Genomic DNA, 16,783 nt, shown 5'->3' on the forward strand with positions numbered 1-16,783 from the left:
GCTTCCGGTCCTTTTCCCTCCTCCCACGCCCACCCTCTACCCCACGTACCAACAGGAAGCGGAAGTGGAGTATGCATAGCCCAGCGGCCTCTTAGCAACGCGAAGGGGTCAAGTGACACAACCAGCTGACTCCGGTAAAGAAAGACGCTGTGGCTGGGTTTGTTGCAGCTACGATAGCCCGGCCGGGGACCCGAGCCACAGAGTCATCGTCAGAATGTCGGGCAAAGATCGAATTGAAATCTTTCCTTCGCGAATGTAAGTAAAAGGACGGGACGAGCAACCGTCATAGGGTCAGGAACGCCTGGCCCGTGCCGCGGCGCTTCCTTCGTACCCTGGACCAGCAGCGAGGTTCCTGGTTTTCTGGGCAGGTTCTTGAGCCTCCCACTCTCTTTTAGTGAGTTCGGGGCGAGGCTCTCTGACGGCCCCTCACACATTCCTCTGAGTAAACCAGACTGGTCAGAGCGATCCCAGCCCATAGGGACAGACACCCGGCCTGCTGGCTTTTGTGTAGGTCCGCTGATTTTACCCTTTAATCGATCCATTCATTCCGCACTCCCTTATTGAACCGGGCACTGGATTTATGTAACTGAATCGTCACCACTCCTGCCCTAACCAGAACTCAGTTTAGCTGAGAGATGGATAAGCCAACGAGGTTTGATAAATGGATTGAGAAGGGAAATTGACTGCAGTGGGAAGCATATAGAAGAGACTTCTAAGCCATACTGGGGTTGAATCAAAATGTTTTAACGTGGACGTCAGATTCAATCTTGGGTCCCGATACTCGTTTTCCAAGATCCCATAAAATGTCACCTGCGGTGGGAAGATACCCCTGAGTTTCTCAGGCACTCCTTTTGCTCTGCCACCATTGCACCTTGTTCAGACCTCTGTTAACATCACCCATTTAGTCACATTGTAACAGTGGATAATATTTGTTTACATACTTTTCCCGCTGGACTGTGAGTTCTCTGCAGGATCAGAGTGACCTGATTATCAATCCATAGGCTGTCCACAAAAAATTGTTCCTTGAATGAACCCTTGTCTTCGAATCTGCTCAGATGTGGGCTGCCTTTCTTTTTTGGCCTGAATTCTTTGGCAGGAGAAATAGCATATCGTCCTAGGTGTTTGGCCAGTCTGTAAAAAATATTTTGAGGTTTTCTCAAATGTACCTAACAAGGTGTGGAAAGAAAAGATTATTCATGTTTGCCCTCTTCTCCTTTTCCTCTTTTTTTTCAGTGAAGAGCAGAAAATCAGTTGTGGCTCTGACATTTAGATCTTTTGATTGTGGTCCTGTCTCTGGGAGTGTTGTTTTTCTTCATTCTGACCTTTTTCTCAGAATCTGAGGACTCTTAAAATAAAATAAGAGTTATATTCAAAGCCCAAACCTAAATTTCTGTCTCTGCCTAGGTGGCTACAACTATTAATTAAATGAAGGAGTTTAGGCTTTTGGTTTATTTTTTACCTTTACCTACTGACTTTCTAATAGCAGTTTGTTTTAGGTGGGAATCAAGTCAGTTGTGGAGAAAGGCAATGCCTGTGAAATAGATGAGGGTCAGGACTACCCTGGAGTAGTGAGAACTGCGTGATTGAGTCCTGCCAAACCTCTGCACCAGAGATAGCTAAAGTTGAACATAGCATCTAGATTCTAGAAGCTTAAGGCTGTGTTCCTAGGATGACCCCAGCCCCCATTAAAATGTCTGCTTGAGAAAGCTCGGCTGCTCTCAGGAGAAGTTAGTTTTTGTTCTAGCCAACACCTGAGGATAGGCCCCGACCTCTCTTTCTTAGGGCATTTACTGAAAAGGACTTACCATTATGAATTCTTCACTTTCCCTTTGAGATGTATTTATCTCTCCTACAATTTAGAAGTATCTTTCTCAAGGACCTGAAAACAATTTCTCTGAAATGTAGTCATCAGGTAGGATAGGGCCTTTGTCTCCCATTCTCTGTGGGAGGACAGAGTCCTAACTTCCATAATGGCCAGCTAGCAGACACAGCTGCCTAATCCCATTCCCACTGACCGCCCTTTGTCACTTTTCACTTCTCTCACTCTCCGTGAGTCCCCTTCAGCTCCCCTCCCTCATTCTTCCTTTAAAACGTCCAATCACCTCTGCATGAATTGGAGTGGAGCTTCCTCCCCCCCCCCCCCCCGTGGTTACTGAATAAAATCGGTTTTCACCAATTTAATGTTTGGCAGTGTTTATCTTTGTAGTCAGAATGTTAACAATTTTTTTGTTTTTACTTGAAGACTGAGAGGTGCAAATAAACTTATTTGGCCTTAGACAAGAAGAATGATGTGTTTGTGAAGGTGGAAATTGCTATTTGAGCGCACTCAGTGCTAGCTGAGCGCACTCAGTGCTAGTTGAGAGGAAAATCAGGTGCAGGAAGTAATCGCTTCTGGAAATATTTCCCCAAGGCTTAGCAGCAGGTACTTTGTCATGCAGTCAGATGTCTTTGATTCAGCTGGAAACAAAGTTATCATCCTAGCTGAAGGTCAAACACTTTTCAGTAGGGCACAGCAGCTCTGAAACTTGTAAAAGACCAGGTGTTTTAAGAGCTAGGCTAGAAAATACATTAGTGACTTCTTTTTCAGACAGTTCCAGCTTACGGTGTTATCCTGTGAAATAAGGCTGACACCCATTTAGGCACCAGAGAGAGCAAAACAAGTTTAGGGGGGAAGCAAAAGAGGAGAGTCAACAGAAGTCAGTTAATTCCAGGTTGTACTCACGAGCCCTTGGTCAAGTTGGTCTTTGAGTCTCAAGAATGAAAATTTACCTATTTCACAGAGGTGCCATTACCTAGGAGAAAATGAAAATTAGCAATGTTAAATTCAGTTTCATCAACCAGTTTGCCTTTTTTATGAGCTTACTGGAATCTGCAGTACTAAAATTTGACTTAAATTTGATTCAACTCTTTGAGCCCAAATTCTGGTGGTTAGTGTCAACAATACATGTTTAAATGTACACACTGGGGTGGCTAGCTCCTTCTTAGGCTGGAAACAACCAGTTTCACTTGGCCCAGTCAGTGCAAAGTCAGCCACTGAGAGCTAGAGAGAGAACTCTTTATCTGGTGCTATTTATAATCTGTAGGGGAGGCAGTGTGGCATGTTGGGGTATAGCGGACCTAGGTTTTGGCCTTAGTTTGAGCGTTGGGCAATCACTGGAGTCAGAAATCCAGTTCAAGTCCCGCTCTGCCTTTTCTTCACTGAGTAACTGTGGCAAAGTTGTTTCACTTTGCTGAGCCTCATTTTCCTAACTTTCAGGAAAATGTCTGAAGTCCTTACCAACTATAGAATTGTTTCAGTAACCTTTGCCCTGTGGTAAAAGATTTCAATATAATCTAAGAATTTAGCCAAAAGGTCCATTAATATGTACTGTTTTGCAGTTGGTTATAATACCAGTCATATGAAATTAAATCCCCTTAAATCACTTTAAGTATTTATGTTACACGATTTATTGTTGAATCTTATTACCCACTTTTCCCCCGCCGCCCATTATTAAATTTCATCTGGCATACGGTATATATGGTAGCAAGAACAGAAATGTCAATTTCTGCTGCTGTTTTCTCGACTTTGGTATTGGGGTTTCTGATAGGAAAAGTTTGAAATAAGAAGGTAAGGAGACTTGAGTTGCTTGTCACTTCTAGAGAGTATTTACTTATATATGTCATTTACAAGTTACCTAAAGTCATTTGTTACCTAATTTGTTGCATAAAGTCATTTACAAATTAATGAAATGATTGGTAGTAGGGTCTTGACTGATGACATCAAAAACACTTTAATGCTGCACTTTTAAAAATAACATTTACATAATCTGTGAAGAGTATTAACAGTTATCTTATACATATTCAGGAATCATAAATAATTGGACTATATAGAAAACCCAAAAAAACAAGTATAACTATTATTATGACTAATATCATTAGCAGACAGGTAAAGACAGTCAAACAAAATGGATTCTGAGTTCAGTATCAATCCATAGGTATACAGGCCTTGTCGATGGCTTGGGACAGCTGTCTACCTCTGGTGTCGGTGGTTTCTCGTCCTTAAGGAGTCTGATTTCCGTAGACAGGAGTAAATGTCTCTTCGCAATTAGGTGCCTGATAATGTCCCTTCCAGTGAGGTTGGAGAGTGTCTTATTAGATGTTCTTTCCAATAAAAAAGAATCTCCAGGTGTTTAATGTCATGCTTTTAATAGAAAAAGTAGTAACTGGCTATGGAATAAAATGAAAAAGGTACAAAAGAATGAATGAATATAGTAGTAAAAAAACAAATCTATTTTTCTCAGCCCATTTCCCAAAGGAAACTGTTAGCAGTTTCTGTGAATCCTTTTTAGAACTGGTCTCTGTGTCTATGTAAGCGTATTTACCCCTTACTTTGCATAGCTAAGACAATATAATGTAGAGTGCACATGGAGATCTGCCTTCCTCTTTTTTCACTGCTGCATATCCATTTTATAACGAACCATGATTTATGGAACATTTACCTTGTTTCCATTCTTTTGCTATTATAAATAAGGCTGGAATACACCTTGTATTATGTTTTTGTATACATGTGGGGGTAAATCTGTAGGATAAATTCCTCAAAGTGAAATTGTTGGTCCTGAAGGTGCCTTTCAAATTTTGGTATGTATTAGTGGACAGATTTTTTTTGTTGTTGGTTTTTTTTTGTTTGTTTTTTTTTAGCTGAGCCATCCTGCTACCTGTTGGCAGCTCAGCGGCTTCTCAGCTCGGGCTGGACTCGAACCGCTGTTGCTCAGAGCTCAAACTCTTGAGCAAGCTCTTAACCAACTGAGCCACTCGGCCGGCTCTGACAGATTTTTTTTTTGATCCTTAATATGCTTCTAATGGAAACACAGATATTGTTTTAACTTACAAATTAAATAAGTAAATTATGCTGGCATCATAAAATAGGGCTCCTCATAAATTTTATTACAATTTAAAAAATACTTATTCCAGATATTGATTAAAAAATTGTTTCTGTTTTAAATAAACTTCTCATTTATGGAACACTGAGAGTGGAAATCCACAGTATTGAGAAATCAGGTAAACCTGGCAGGTACAAAGGCTATATATATTCTTACTGTCATGACATCAAAGAACAAAGCATAATTTTAACATTGTATTGGGGAGGTATTTTTATTTCTGTTAAACAATGGGAGTAAATGCCTTTAACTTTGTTTATATAGGGCACAGACCATCATGAAGGCTCGATTAAAAGGAGCACAGACAGGTCGAAACCTCCTGAAGAAGAAATCTGATGCCTTAACTCTTCGATTTCGACAGATCCTAAAGAAGATCATAGAGGTAGAATGAACTTTGCTTAGAACAGTATTTATTTTAGAAATATCTCAGGAAAATCCAGCCTGGCTTGTTGACATTTTAATTTTTCACTAAGTTATTTTAATTTTTTTTCTTTCAAAAGTAAAAATAACTATTATAAAGTACCAACTTTCACATAGCTTAATAAAGTCCAGACTCCTTCCTCTTGCCCACTAGCCCCACTTGATCCAACCTGGCTCCTGCCTGTCTCTCTGACCTCACTGGGCACATTCTTCCTAACGTCCTCCCTCAGGGCCTTGGCATAGCTTTCCTTCTGCCCCAGATGCTCTTTCCCCACAATGTCTGATGGCTGGCTGCTCTGGCTGTTCTGGTCTCTTCAGAGAGGCCAGCCCTGATCCCCCAATCTGATGTGACGGCCGAATTCACAGCTCGTGATTTTACGTTTATCGGAGCCCATGCCACCGCAGAGGGGTTTCTGGTTTGATGGTTACCCCCACTAGAGAAGGTATGTTCCATGAGAGCAGGGACCTTGTCTTCTCAGCACTGTGTTTCCTGTGCCTACAACAGTGCTGGCACGTAGAATGCTTTAATTCAGTGCTTTTTGGATAAATGATGTGTGAATATAGAAGTATATAAAGCTGGCCAAGTGGCTCAGTTGGTTAAGAACTCGCTCAATAGCGCAAGCTCTGAGTAACAGGGTCGCTGGTTTGATTCCTGAGCTGAGCTGCTTCTGAGCTGCCAACAGGTGGCAAGATGGCCCAGCTTGGGGGGAAAAAAAAAAAGTGTATAAAAACCGTGAATGTTCTTTCCCATATCCCCTTCCCCGGAGCCCCAACTATCCTTTCATTTCCCAAAGGAGTTCTTTGTGACACTTTGCTTTATAGCCGTTCGGTCCTCCCTTCCTCCTTCCCTCCCTTTCTCCCTCACTTTTTGGTAGCATATACTGAAAAGTATTGCTTTTGTAAAGCAGATACCAAGAATATCATATGTAGCTATCATGTCCACACACAGTTGTTTTTAGTAACAAACATGCAACTATTTTATATGTATATAATTCTGTAATATTTTTTGCTTCACACCCCCTTCCCCATCCCATGGCAGAATATGGACAGTGTTCTACAGCAATACATGTAGATCTGTCTCATTCTTTATAATAGCTGAATGGTACTCCATTGCATGGGTAATGCAATTTAACCATTTCTGTATTGATGGATGTATAGTTTTACCATTTTGTCGGGGATGGTTCCTTAAATCTTATGTGTATGTATGCTAGCATCTCTCGAAGAGAATCTTAGAATCTCAAGGATCTGTTCATTTAAATGTTCGATAGACAACTGCCAAATTGGCCTCCAAATTGTATACTAATTTATATTTCTACCTATTTTCTTAAATTCTTCTTAATTAGTTATTAATCTTTTTTATCTGTTGCCAATCTGTTGGGCTAAAATTGGTATCTTATTTTAATTTGCACTACTTTTGATTATTTGTGAGGTTGTGATTACTGGTAATTTTATTTTCTTGGTGAATTTATTTTTTTGTAGAATTTCTACATATTCATAGTATATAAGATGCTAAAAATATTTTCCCCAAGTTTTTGCTTATTTTTTAACTTTTTAAAAGATGTCTTAATTTTTATTTGGTCAAATCTGTGTTAGTCTTTCATGTAGCTTGAGAGTTACATACAATGCTTAGGAAGGCCTAAAAAGATTAGAAACATAGTCTGCTATATTTTGTTTTTTTTATTTTATAGCTTTTTAAAAATTGTCTTTAATACTTTCTGATTCTGTGTGTGTGTGTGAGAGAGAGAGAGAGGGAGAGAGAGAGACAGAGAGAGAGAGAGAGAGAGAGAGAGAGAGAGAGAGAGAGAAATATGAGGAGGTAGGGATTTAACTTTATCATTTTGTAAATAAATGGCCGGTTCAATGATCTCTCTCTTTTTTTTTTTTTTTAGATTTTGTTTTTATTGGGGGAGGGGAACAGACAAGTTGCTTTTTTTTATTGTTGTTCTTCAGTCTAGTTGTGGAGGATGTTGCTTCACTGGCCCAAGTTGGCACCATCTTGTGCTCTTCTTGGGCGAGGCAGATCAGTCTCCGGCTTCTGGACGGCCGCTCACGGCGGCTGCTGGCCACACACGTTAGCCCATGGCAACCCACTGCAGCAGGGGCTTCAGCTTACGCCGTCGCCAGTGACCCACGGCAGTCCAGCCCCAGGTCGAGCTGCCATTCACCATCTTAGCTGCAGAGGGCAGTGTCACTGGCCCTCATATGTGGGATCCGAACCGGGGTCCTCTGGTATCCCAAGCCAGTTCTTAACCAACGCGCCACTTGGCCGGCCCCATAAATGATCTCTTTACATTACCAAATTCCCATATAGACCTGGGGCTGTTTCTGTACTCTCCATTCCATTTTATTCACTTACCTGTCCCAGTACCAGATTTAGTTCCTTATCGTAGCTGTACATATTTAATACTTGGTAAGATAACTCTCCACCCACCTGTCCCAGTGTTTCTTCTCTTTCAAAAAAATTATTGGATATTCTCAAACATTAAATATTCTAGATTTATTTTAGAATCACTATGCCATTAGTATTTTGATTGCATGGCAGTAAGTGAATTGAGATTAATTCAAGCATGGACCCATTCAGGAATAACATAGTACTTGCAGTAAAGGTTCGGTTTTCTATTTCTTAATGCCTTTATTTTGATATTTTGATTATAAAACTCATGGTTTTGCAACATTGTTAGTGACCATAATCAAAACTGTTCAAGCAAATTTGGAAATTTTTATTGTGTTTTGTCATTATCAAATCAATATTTACATGCACATCTGACATAAAATATGATGGTTATTAAAGGAATACAATTATGACATGATTTTTCCTTGTAAAAACTTGGTTGAATTGGCTGTTGGTTTATGCTTTTCCAGACTAAAATGTTAATGGGTGAAGTGATGAGAGAAGCTGCCTTTTCACTTGCTGAGGCCAAGTTCACAGCAGGCGACTTCAGGTAAAAAGACTGAATGGGGTGTTTTAAAAATTAAAGTGCTTTCATGTTCATAATTTCATTTAAAAGCCATTTTTAATTTAAAAATGTATGAGCTTTAAAGACAACTGATACACTAGTAATAATAAGGAAGAACCTTTCTAACCCTATCTCCTTAACACTATTGTCTATCTTTCTTACCACCCACATGTCTGTTATAGAGTTGCAGGCACAGGGTACTTAATATCTTATAGTCTGTTTTTATTTAATATTGTATCATAAACATTTCTCCTTGTTTTCACTTAGCTGCATAATCAGTCTTTCTCTAGATGTACCATCATTTATTAAACTTTTCTCCTAATAGTGGATCTTTGGGTTGATTTTCAGATTTTTGGAATATTAGAAAAGGTGCCATGAACATCTTCATGCATATGTATTTTGGCTTCTGTTGAATTACTTCCTTAGAATAAATTTTTGAGAATGGAATTGATTGTTTAAAGGGCATGAATTATATGGCTTTTGTCGTGTCAGCATATGCTTTACAAAGCATACAAAATGGTTTAGTTATTGCTTTACAAAGGAGTTTTATCAATTTACATGTTATGTGATTCCCCAAATAAGCCTGTGAGGTAGACAAGGTAAGCATTATTATTCTCACTTTTAAGTTCAGTGCCTTCCTGAGTCACGGCTGTTTAGGGGCAGAGGTGGAGGTTTTCAGGGGGTTCTTTACCCAGTGACACAATGCCTCATTCTTAGTTTGTATTATCTAGGAGAATGACCTGGTGGGCAGGTCTTCCAGCGTGAGGGCATAAGGCCTTTTGAAGTAGATTTTAGTTTTTGTCAGTGTTGGTAGGATAACAATTTGCATTGACTTTTCCAGCACAGGGAGGGAGTTAATAGTGTGTAAGTGGTATGGGAATGTGTTTTATGGTGGTTTTGGGAAAAACACTTTATTTTATGATAATAGGTGGAGAATCAGACAAAGCCAGATGGAAGTTAGATAGTTCCAGGATAAAGGAATTGAATGCCTGCTTAGCCAAACCTAGAAGGGAGGAAAATTTCTTCCAAATTACATTAGAATAAGAATCCTTAAAGTCACATCTGTGTCCTATATGTCTGACTGAAAACTCAAGCAATCCATGTATTTTAAAATCATTCTTTGTTGTTTTCTTATGGCTAATGTTTTGAATATTGTTCATTCTTTTCTCTCTGAGGCCCTCCTCTGGAAGCAGTGATTGTTTTCCTTTTCTTGAAAAAGACAATTATCACAACATACTTGTGACATCTCACTCTTGATGAAATTACCCGATGGGTCCCTGTTTTATTTCCTAACTCTAAAAACTCAACCTAAATCAAAGCCTTTTTTTCCCCCTGCAGCACCACGGTTATCCAAAATGTAAATAAAGCCCAAGTGAAGATTCGAGCGAAGAAAGATAATGTAGCAGGTAACTTCTACCCTAGGGAACCCTTGTGGGAGAAAAGATGACATTTTAACATTAACCTGTTTTTATCAAGCAAGATCTTGATATCCCAGTTAATCTTTTCTACTTAGGACAAGTTGGTTGGCTTTACATGTTAAACTCATTGTAATTGGTGGTTGCCATGGGATTGAGGTGGGGGAAACAGGCAGTTGTTCAGTGGATATAAAATTACAGTTATACAAGATGAATGCATTCTAGAGATATGCTATACTGTATACTGCCAACAGAATAATACATGTTGTGCACTTAAAAACTTAAGAGGGTAGATCTCATGTGTGAGTGTTCTTACACACACACACACACACACACACACACACACACACACGGACACAGAGAACCTTTTGGAGGTGATGGATATGTTTATTACCTTGAATGTGGTGGTGATATGGTTGTATGCGTTATGTTCCAAACTCATAAAAATGTATACATTAAATATGTGCAATTTTTTGTAGATTAAGTGTACCTCAAAGCTGAAAGGAAAGAAAAACTGCTGTAATCACCAGATCCCTCATTACTCAGCATAATTTGCTTTTGAATAGGAATGAACACTTAAGGCTGGATCCTAAATTCATTCCTTGAAACCAGTTACTAGTCCAGATAATCTCTTGACTTTTTCTGTTGAACAGGTGTTACTTTGCCAGTATTTGAACATTACCATGAAGGAACTGACAGTAAGTGTGAAACTTTTTATGTTATTGTGTGTCTCTGGCTTCTCCTGATTCCTCCTCTTTAAATGAACCTCGTTCTGGAAAATGGTGCTAGATAGAGAGTTCCAGCATTAGAGCATTCTTATCTGTTATAGTCAGGACAATAGTTCACCAGCTAATCAAAAAAGTGTGTCACTGAACATTGTATGTGTCTTAAAATATTATATATGTATATATTTACATATGTATATACATATATATATGTACAGTCATTTACCTTTTCAAAAATATAAGGTCATGGCCTTTGAATATGAATCCACTGATTAGACTTCCATGTTGTCTTTTTGCATAAATCACACCCTTAATGCATTGTTTATAATTTCCAGTTTGGATTTCTCTAACGTAGAATAAGATCTTAGACACTGTGATGCAGTCTGAGCTGAATCTTCCTCGATTTTTATAGCTCTCAATTTTTTATAATTATCTGACCATTTCGTAATTTGACAGCATTTTTTGGGTAGTAGTAACACATCTTTGATCTTTCCAAAGTAATCAACTTTTTAAAAAATAGAAAACAGTATTCTTCCTTAGGCACATATCTTTCATTGATTCACATGAAATATTTAGTACAACTCGAATAAAGAGGAATGCTCAAGCATTCTTGAGAGTCACCTGTTAACACAGCGTGTCACTGTTCTGGGGCCTCAGGCAGTGTGAGCTATGAAGGGAAGGGGGAGCATTGGTTAAGCCAGCCATCTGGTGAAGTGAAGGTTGGTTAAAAACTCCTCCTGTAGTTAGGATAGCATCCTTGTGGAAAACCACTGAGCAGCATGTCCTGCCGTGTTTGGGGAGTGACATGGGCACTTCATGTTTAACAGGGATAGTGAATTTGTTTTCCCATTTTGTTCTGACTTCTTTTGGGGAATTTTATAAGGAAGATGATTATTCTAAAATTACAAATGTTGTCCGACTGGTTCTTTCAGGTTATGAACTGACCGGTTTAGCCAGAGGTGGGGAACAATTGGCTAAATTAAAGAGGAATTATGCCAAAGCGGTGGAACTACTGGTGGAACTAGCCTCGCTGCAGGTAGGTGGCAGTGGCTGGAGAACTCCGGCAGCTTGATTTCTGATATCTGAGTGCAGGAGACACTGATCTTGAATCAGAGCATATGCACTTAGTAACTAGACTGTTTCCATGACCCGTGTAAAACAAGCCAAAGATGTTGATTCCTGAAATGGTAGTTTCTGCATTGTCCTTATTGCTAACCAAATGTTTGTGCAGTGGTCTAGTTTCACTCTGCTAGATGAGAACAGCAATAATCAGTATTAGATTTAAATGCAACCGTAACATGATTTATAACATGATTTATGAAAGCCATGTTATTTCCTTTGTGGCCAGTTAATATATATCTAGGTCATTAGTGCATGGTTCTTTCCTTTTGCCTTTTTTATAACTTTAGGTGAGTCTGAAGTAAATAAATTATAGTAGCATGGAGATGGTTATGAGCTCTATGGAAATACCATGAGAATTTCCTCTTTTTTAACATGTTGAAAAGTAGTAGTCTTTGTTTCCAAATGTTCTCTGCAAGTGCAGCCTGAGTGTAGCCAAGTGAACCAGGCCTGATTAGGAAAACTTTGTGCTTACATAATAATCTGTCCTCTTATTTTAGACTTCCTTTGTTACTTTGGATGAAGCTATTAAGATAACCAACAGGCGTGTAAATGCCATTGAACATGGTGAGTGCAAGCTGCTTGAGGCTCTTTGTTCATCCACTTGTCCATCTCTCCACATTTGTTATGCACCTGCTAGGAATCAGGCACTGACCGCCAGGTGGGTGAGCCTGCCCACAGTGGGGGGGCAAAGTCACACGTGCAGTCAAGTGTTAAGTGCTTTGCTAGGAGGATGTGTATGATGTGTGGGGAGTTACAGAGGAGAGTGGTGAGTTAAAAATTATGGAATATTCATTTCCGGTTATACATGAATAAAGGGTGGAAATTCTTATTTCTCAGGCGCCCTCGTGTTTCCTTTAGCTCTTTCCAATGATTGAGTGAATGATATACCTTTTTTGAACACATTAAACATATAACTTTAAATCCCTCTCCCTTAGGCCTTATGCCCTTTTCTTGTGCGGCTTTCTAAAAATAAAATTTCCCATTTGATACATTTATTTCCCATTGCATTTCATTGTTTTAAAACTGACTGCTTAGTGTTGATACCTTTTGCTCAAGAAGCTCAGTTTTCATTAAAGGAACATTTATTCAATTTTACAGTTAAGGAAGCAAAATTTGAATAGCAAGAAAATTATTTTGCTTGGGCTCTCTTAGTTTTAAAGAGGAATTTATGTCATTTTTAAAAAACTTAAAACACATTTCCTAACTGCTAGTGCCAGGTGTCGTACATGGAATTGCAAGCAAAACAAAATGGATAATGTAATAGTTTCAGCTCTCAAGGAGTTCACGTTCTAGAAACAAAATAGGCAAATTTTATGTAGAGTAGAATCTTATGAATGACACTCAACTTACTGCTTCTCTCTGCTTCGATGCTCCTCCACTTTTTAACAGTGGATTGCTATTACATTTAAACTAACATTTGTGGTTCAGTGCTATATATTCATATAAATTGAATGTATTCAGTGTTGTATATATCGTGGTCCAATGTTATCTGTCCATAGAAAGGACACTAGAAGGGCATATATCGAAATATTTACAATAGTTACTTTAGGGTAGTTGGAGTATACTTCATTTTTTGTTTTCTAAGTTTCCTGCATGAAATGTACATTAATTTTACAATTAAAAAATGTTTTATACAAATGGACAATGGCAATTTGAACAAAGTTTTGAAATTCTCATTCGTATGTATTTTTTTAAACCCTAGTCATCATTCCCCGGATTGAACGTACCCTTGCTTATATCATCACAGAGCTGGATGAGAGAGAGCGAGAAGAGTTCTATAGGTTTGTTGGAATTGGCAGTTATTGATCATTTTGTTTTCCATAGTCCAGAGTCTCAATTTACTGAGCAACTTGTTGGTTTATGTTCTTTAGAATTAATTAGCACAACTTGTATTTTATTCTGATAAGAAATAATACTGCCAAAGGCTATGGAGACAGATCTTTGCCAAGTTTTGCACATAACTAAAACATGGCATCTCCAGAAACTTGGGCCCTTCAGAGAACTGTTAACAGACTTTATTGTTTATGATGAAACAGTGATTTAGATAGGGTGTCGCCCACATAAAAAGAAACTGGAATTAGTCAGTCCACCAATATGTATTGCATGTTGGATATGTTCCAGGAGAAAGTATAAAGTACTTGGGAGCATTGTATAATAGTATAAATCGTACCATTAGAGAATTAACACAGTACTTGGAGAGAAATGATGTGTGTACATAATTGGTTATGAACATTTAGAGCTAGTAGGGACAATAAATACTAAATAGGTGTGTACAGGGGTCAGTGTGCCAGGTTCAGAGAAGTGGGTGACAGGCGAAGGCAGACGTATTCAGGGAAGACATGGCTGTCTTGGACCTTGAGTAGTTGAGTACGACTTACAATCTTAATTATCAAAGGTTATTTAGTTTCTGTCCTTCAGTGATGTTCAGGGTTGTGGTGATTCAAATGGAATAATCCAAAGTTTTAATAAATACCTGAGTGCTTGTTCCATGATCAGGGAATGGATTTCAGAGTTTATTCACCCGAGGTTAGGAGCTTTTGAAATCAGTTCTTAGCTTAAAATATGTGTGTATTCTACCTCAGATCTTTTTTTAAATGGGTTATAAAGGAATGAAATTAACAAATTTTGTTCTAGTTTATTATCCTTGTTAAAAAACTAGAAGCAAATCTACTTAGCATTCAAAACAGCATTCAGAAAATTCCTTTATTTTACAGGTTAAAGAAAATACAGGAGAAGAAAAAGATTCTCAAGGAAAAATCTGAGAAGGCGTTGGAGCAACGGAGGGCAGCTGGCGAGGTGATGGAGCCTGCGAATCTTCTGGCTGAAGAGAAGGATGAGGACCTTCTGTTTGAATAATCTTTCCTGCTCTGGTTCTTTCTGAGGCCCTGAAATGGCACCATTTTAGTTCACAGTGTGTAGATTTGGTATGTGTCACTGTTTGTTTCTTGGCCTAAGAATTGCACTAGTTGTAAACGTGCCCTGGATATCCATTTATGGTATTACCTTTGCAGAATCATAATTCAGCAACCATTTATCACAATATTTATAGAACCTGCCCAGGAACTTGTATAACTTACTCTGCAGAGGTGTCACCCTATTCTATTTACATCTGTTACAAGTGATCGGCTTACCAAGTGTATCAGGGACCTCCCCATAGGTAACAGCAGTGATCTCAAGCCAGCTGCTGCTAGCGTCGCCTTCACTCCTACCCACTTGCACACCTGGGCGTGGCTGTCTTGAGATCGCTGCTGCCACCCCTGTGTTGTTACTGTGGTACCAGCCACCCTTGTGTTATACTGTGGTACTTCTTTCCACAAGCTTTATGAAAACCTTCACTTTATTTTTCTTTGCATGACAGGTCTCTGGCCTGTCTGTCATGGGAACAGTTTTGCCAATTTAAATGTGACTATGGTATAAGCAGTAAAACGATTAAAAAAGGAGTTGCTCTTTTTTTTTTAAAAAAAACCCAAAACCCAAAACCCAAAAAACAATTAAGGAACCAGAACCTGTATTTGTGCCAATAGGGGGCTTTCCCCCATAGTGAAGAATAAATTAAAAGGTATTTTGTATTTCACCCAGAGGTTCCAAAGGACTTACTTGAGGCAGAAATTTGAAGACAGGGTAGTCGTTAGATGTGCTGAAATCATGAAAGGCAGAGGATATAAACACAGCAAAAGAAAGTACCCAGTGGCATATAAACACAGCAAAAGAAAGTACCCAGTGGCTTTTTTTATTTGAAATATATTTTACTTTTCATTTTTACAATACAGTGTGCAGTATGACATCTCCAAATAACAGAGTGCAGATATAGGATAAGAGAGTACAAAGGATTAACAACAGATGTCAGAAAGGTTACCTTTATTAAGGCTGAATCCCTGGTTCATGTTTTCCACACACATTCACAAAATTACATTCAAATTATTCCTTATCAATACTTATTCCTTAGGCCATGAGAAAAGGAAAAACAAGAAAATCCAGATATTAGATTTTCATAGAAAGCAAATCTGGATTTGTCTACTATTCTCCTTCCATTTGTTCTGACTTAAGAAAATTTAGTAAAGGAAGATACTTCCTTATTTGAACTAACATGTGCATTTCATTAGCTATATCATTCCTATAAGTGGTTAAGACCTCCCCCACACTGGGGTCTCCAATCAGAACCACAGAGGGACAGGAAATGGAACTGGCCAGAGTGGCTTGACAAATAGGTGTATAGCAAGGCTTTTCTCCTATTTTCTTTCAAGGAAGTCAGCAGTAACTCAGTTTTCACTTTGTTTAGGGACTGAATATCACTAGGATTGAGAAAAGTTTGGGACATCAACATTTATCTCTCTCTACCATTGTTGAGGAGGAAAGAACTGTAAGACTCTACTGACTCCCAAAATACCTTTTGTTACCTTGGACTTCCTACAGTATACTATGGCATAGCATGTGCCTGGTAGGGGATTTGCTCGTTAAAGCAAACCTGCGTCTCGATAGCACATGGCCCGTATGGCCCAGCGGTCTGCAGGCTAACTCTGGGACTGGCACAACAGCCACTTTCACTACCTGAAATCTCAGTCTAAATTCAAACTACCAACATTTTGGAACTTAGGGTTGAAAATAGTTGTCAGTTAAGATAAGCAGCTCACAAAACTCCATTGTCTACCATAAACTACCTTTCATTCCTGAGGAGAAAGTAAATGGAAAACTGAAAAGAAGAAGTGCTTATATTCCTTGGTTTTCAATGCTAAAAAATCAGTGACCTTTGCATTTCCTGCCATAAGCTAGGAGTGTTTCAGACTTGATGAAGAGATGGCACAGTATGTGTGACATTCCTTACCTTAACCCAGGAATGTTTCTTCCTAAGGAACATTATCTTGAAAGTATTTCCACATAAGACACACTCCACAGCCAACCTCGAGGCCATGCACATTTGAACAGAAAAGGCAACTTAAAAACTGTCTACATGTCTTCAAATAAAATTATGTGAAAGAAAAAAATCAAATATATACATGACACTGAGACAAACTACTCATTAAAAACAATTGCTTATATTAAATTAAGTGACAATATTATTCCAGTGTTTAGCTTTGAGAACAGGAAATTACTGTAGCTAAAGTCATAAAAATGAAAACAAGACATTCACATTTGAGGTTGTTTTTCACACATCACACCATCCCTAAAGCCTTGAAAAGACTACAAATTAACTTTCCATGCCAGTACGAAAATCCCATTAGCTTAAACAT

General features: G+C 38.7%; 1 protein-coding gene across 1 annotated transcript; it reads left to right on the top strand.

Annotated features, from left to right (window-relative positions):
• The first annotated feature begins 53 nt into the window (after positions 1-53).
• Positions 54-16,529, top strand: ATP6V1D (ATPase H+ transporting V1 subunit D). The gene is made up of 9 exons (XM_019641315.1): positions 54-255; positions 5,181-5,298; positions 8,199-8,278; positions 9,632-9,699; positions 10,362-10,406; positions 11,366-11,469; positions 12,053-12,119; positions 13,258-13,336; positions 14,270-16,529. Exons 1-9 carry the CDS (start codon positions 215-217, stop codon positions 14,409-14,411), a joined length of 744 nt encoding a protein of 247 aa, XP_019496860.1. The 5' UTR covers positions 54-214; the 3' UTR covers positions 14,412-16,529.
• The last annotated feature ends 254 nt before the right edge of the window (positions 16,530-16,783 follow it).

Source organism: Hipposideros armiger, unplaced genomic scaffold (genome assembly GCF_001890085.2).
Source record: "Hipposideros armiger isolate ML-2016 unplaced genomic scaffold, ASM189008v1 scaffold_59, whole genome shotgun sequence".
Lineage (NCBI taxonomy): Eukaryota > Metazoa > Chordata > Mammalia > Chiroptera > Hipposideridae > Hipposideros > Hipposideros armiger.

Bases quoted from the DNA above. Each gene is read 5' to 3' on its own strand.
- ATP6V1D (XM_019641315.1), top strand. From the start codon at position 215: ATGTCGGGCAAAGATCGAATTGAAATCTTTCCTTCGCGAAT. The intron at 5,299-8,198 runs GTAGAATGAACT...ATGCTTTTCCAG, and splicing joins TCCTAAAGAAGATCATAGAG to ACTAAAATGTTAATGGGTGA. The intron at 11,470-12,052 runs GTAGGTGGCAGT...CTCTTATTTTAG, and splicing joins TGGAACTAGCCTCGCTGCAG to ACTTCCTTTGTTACTTTGGA.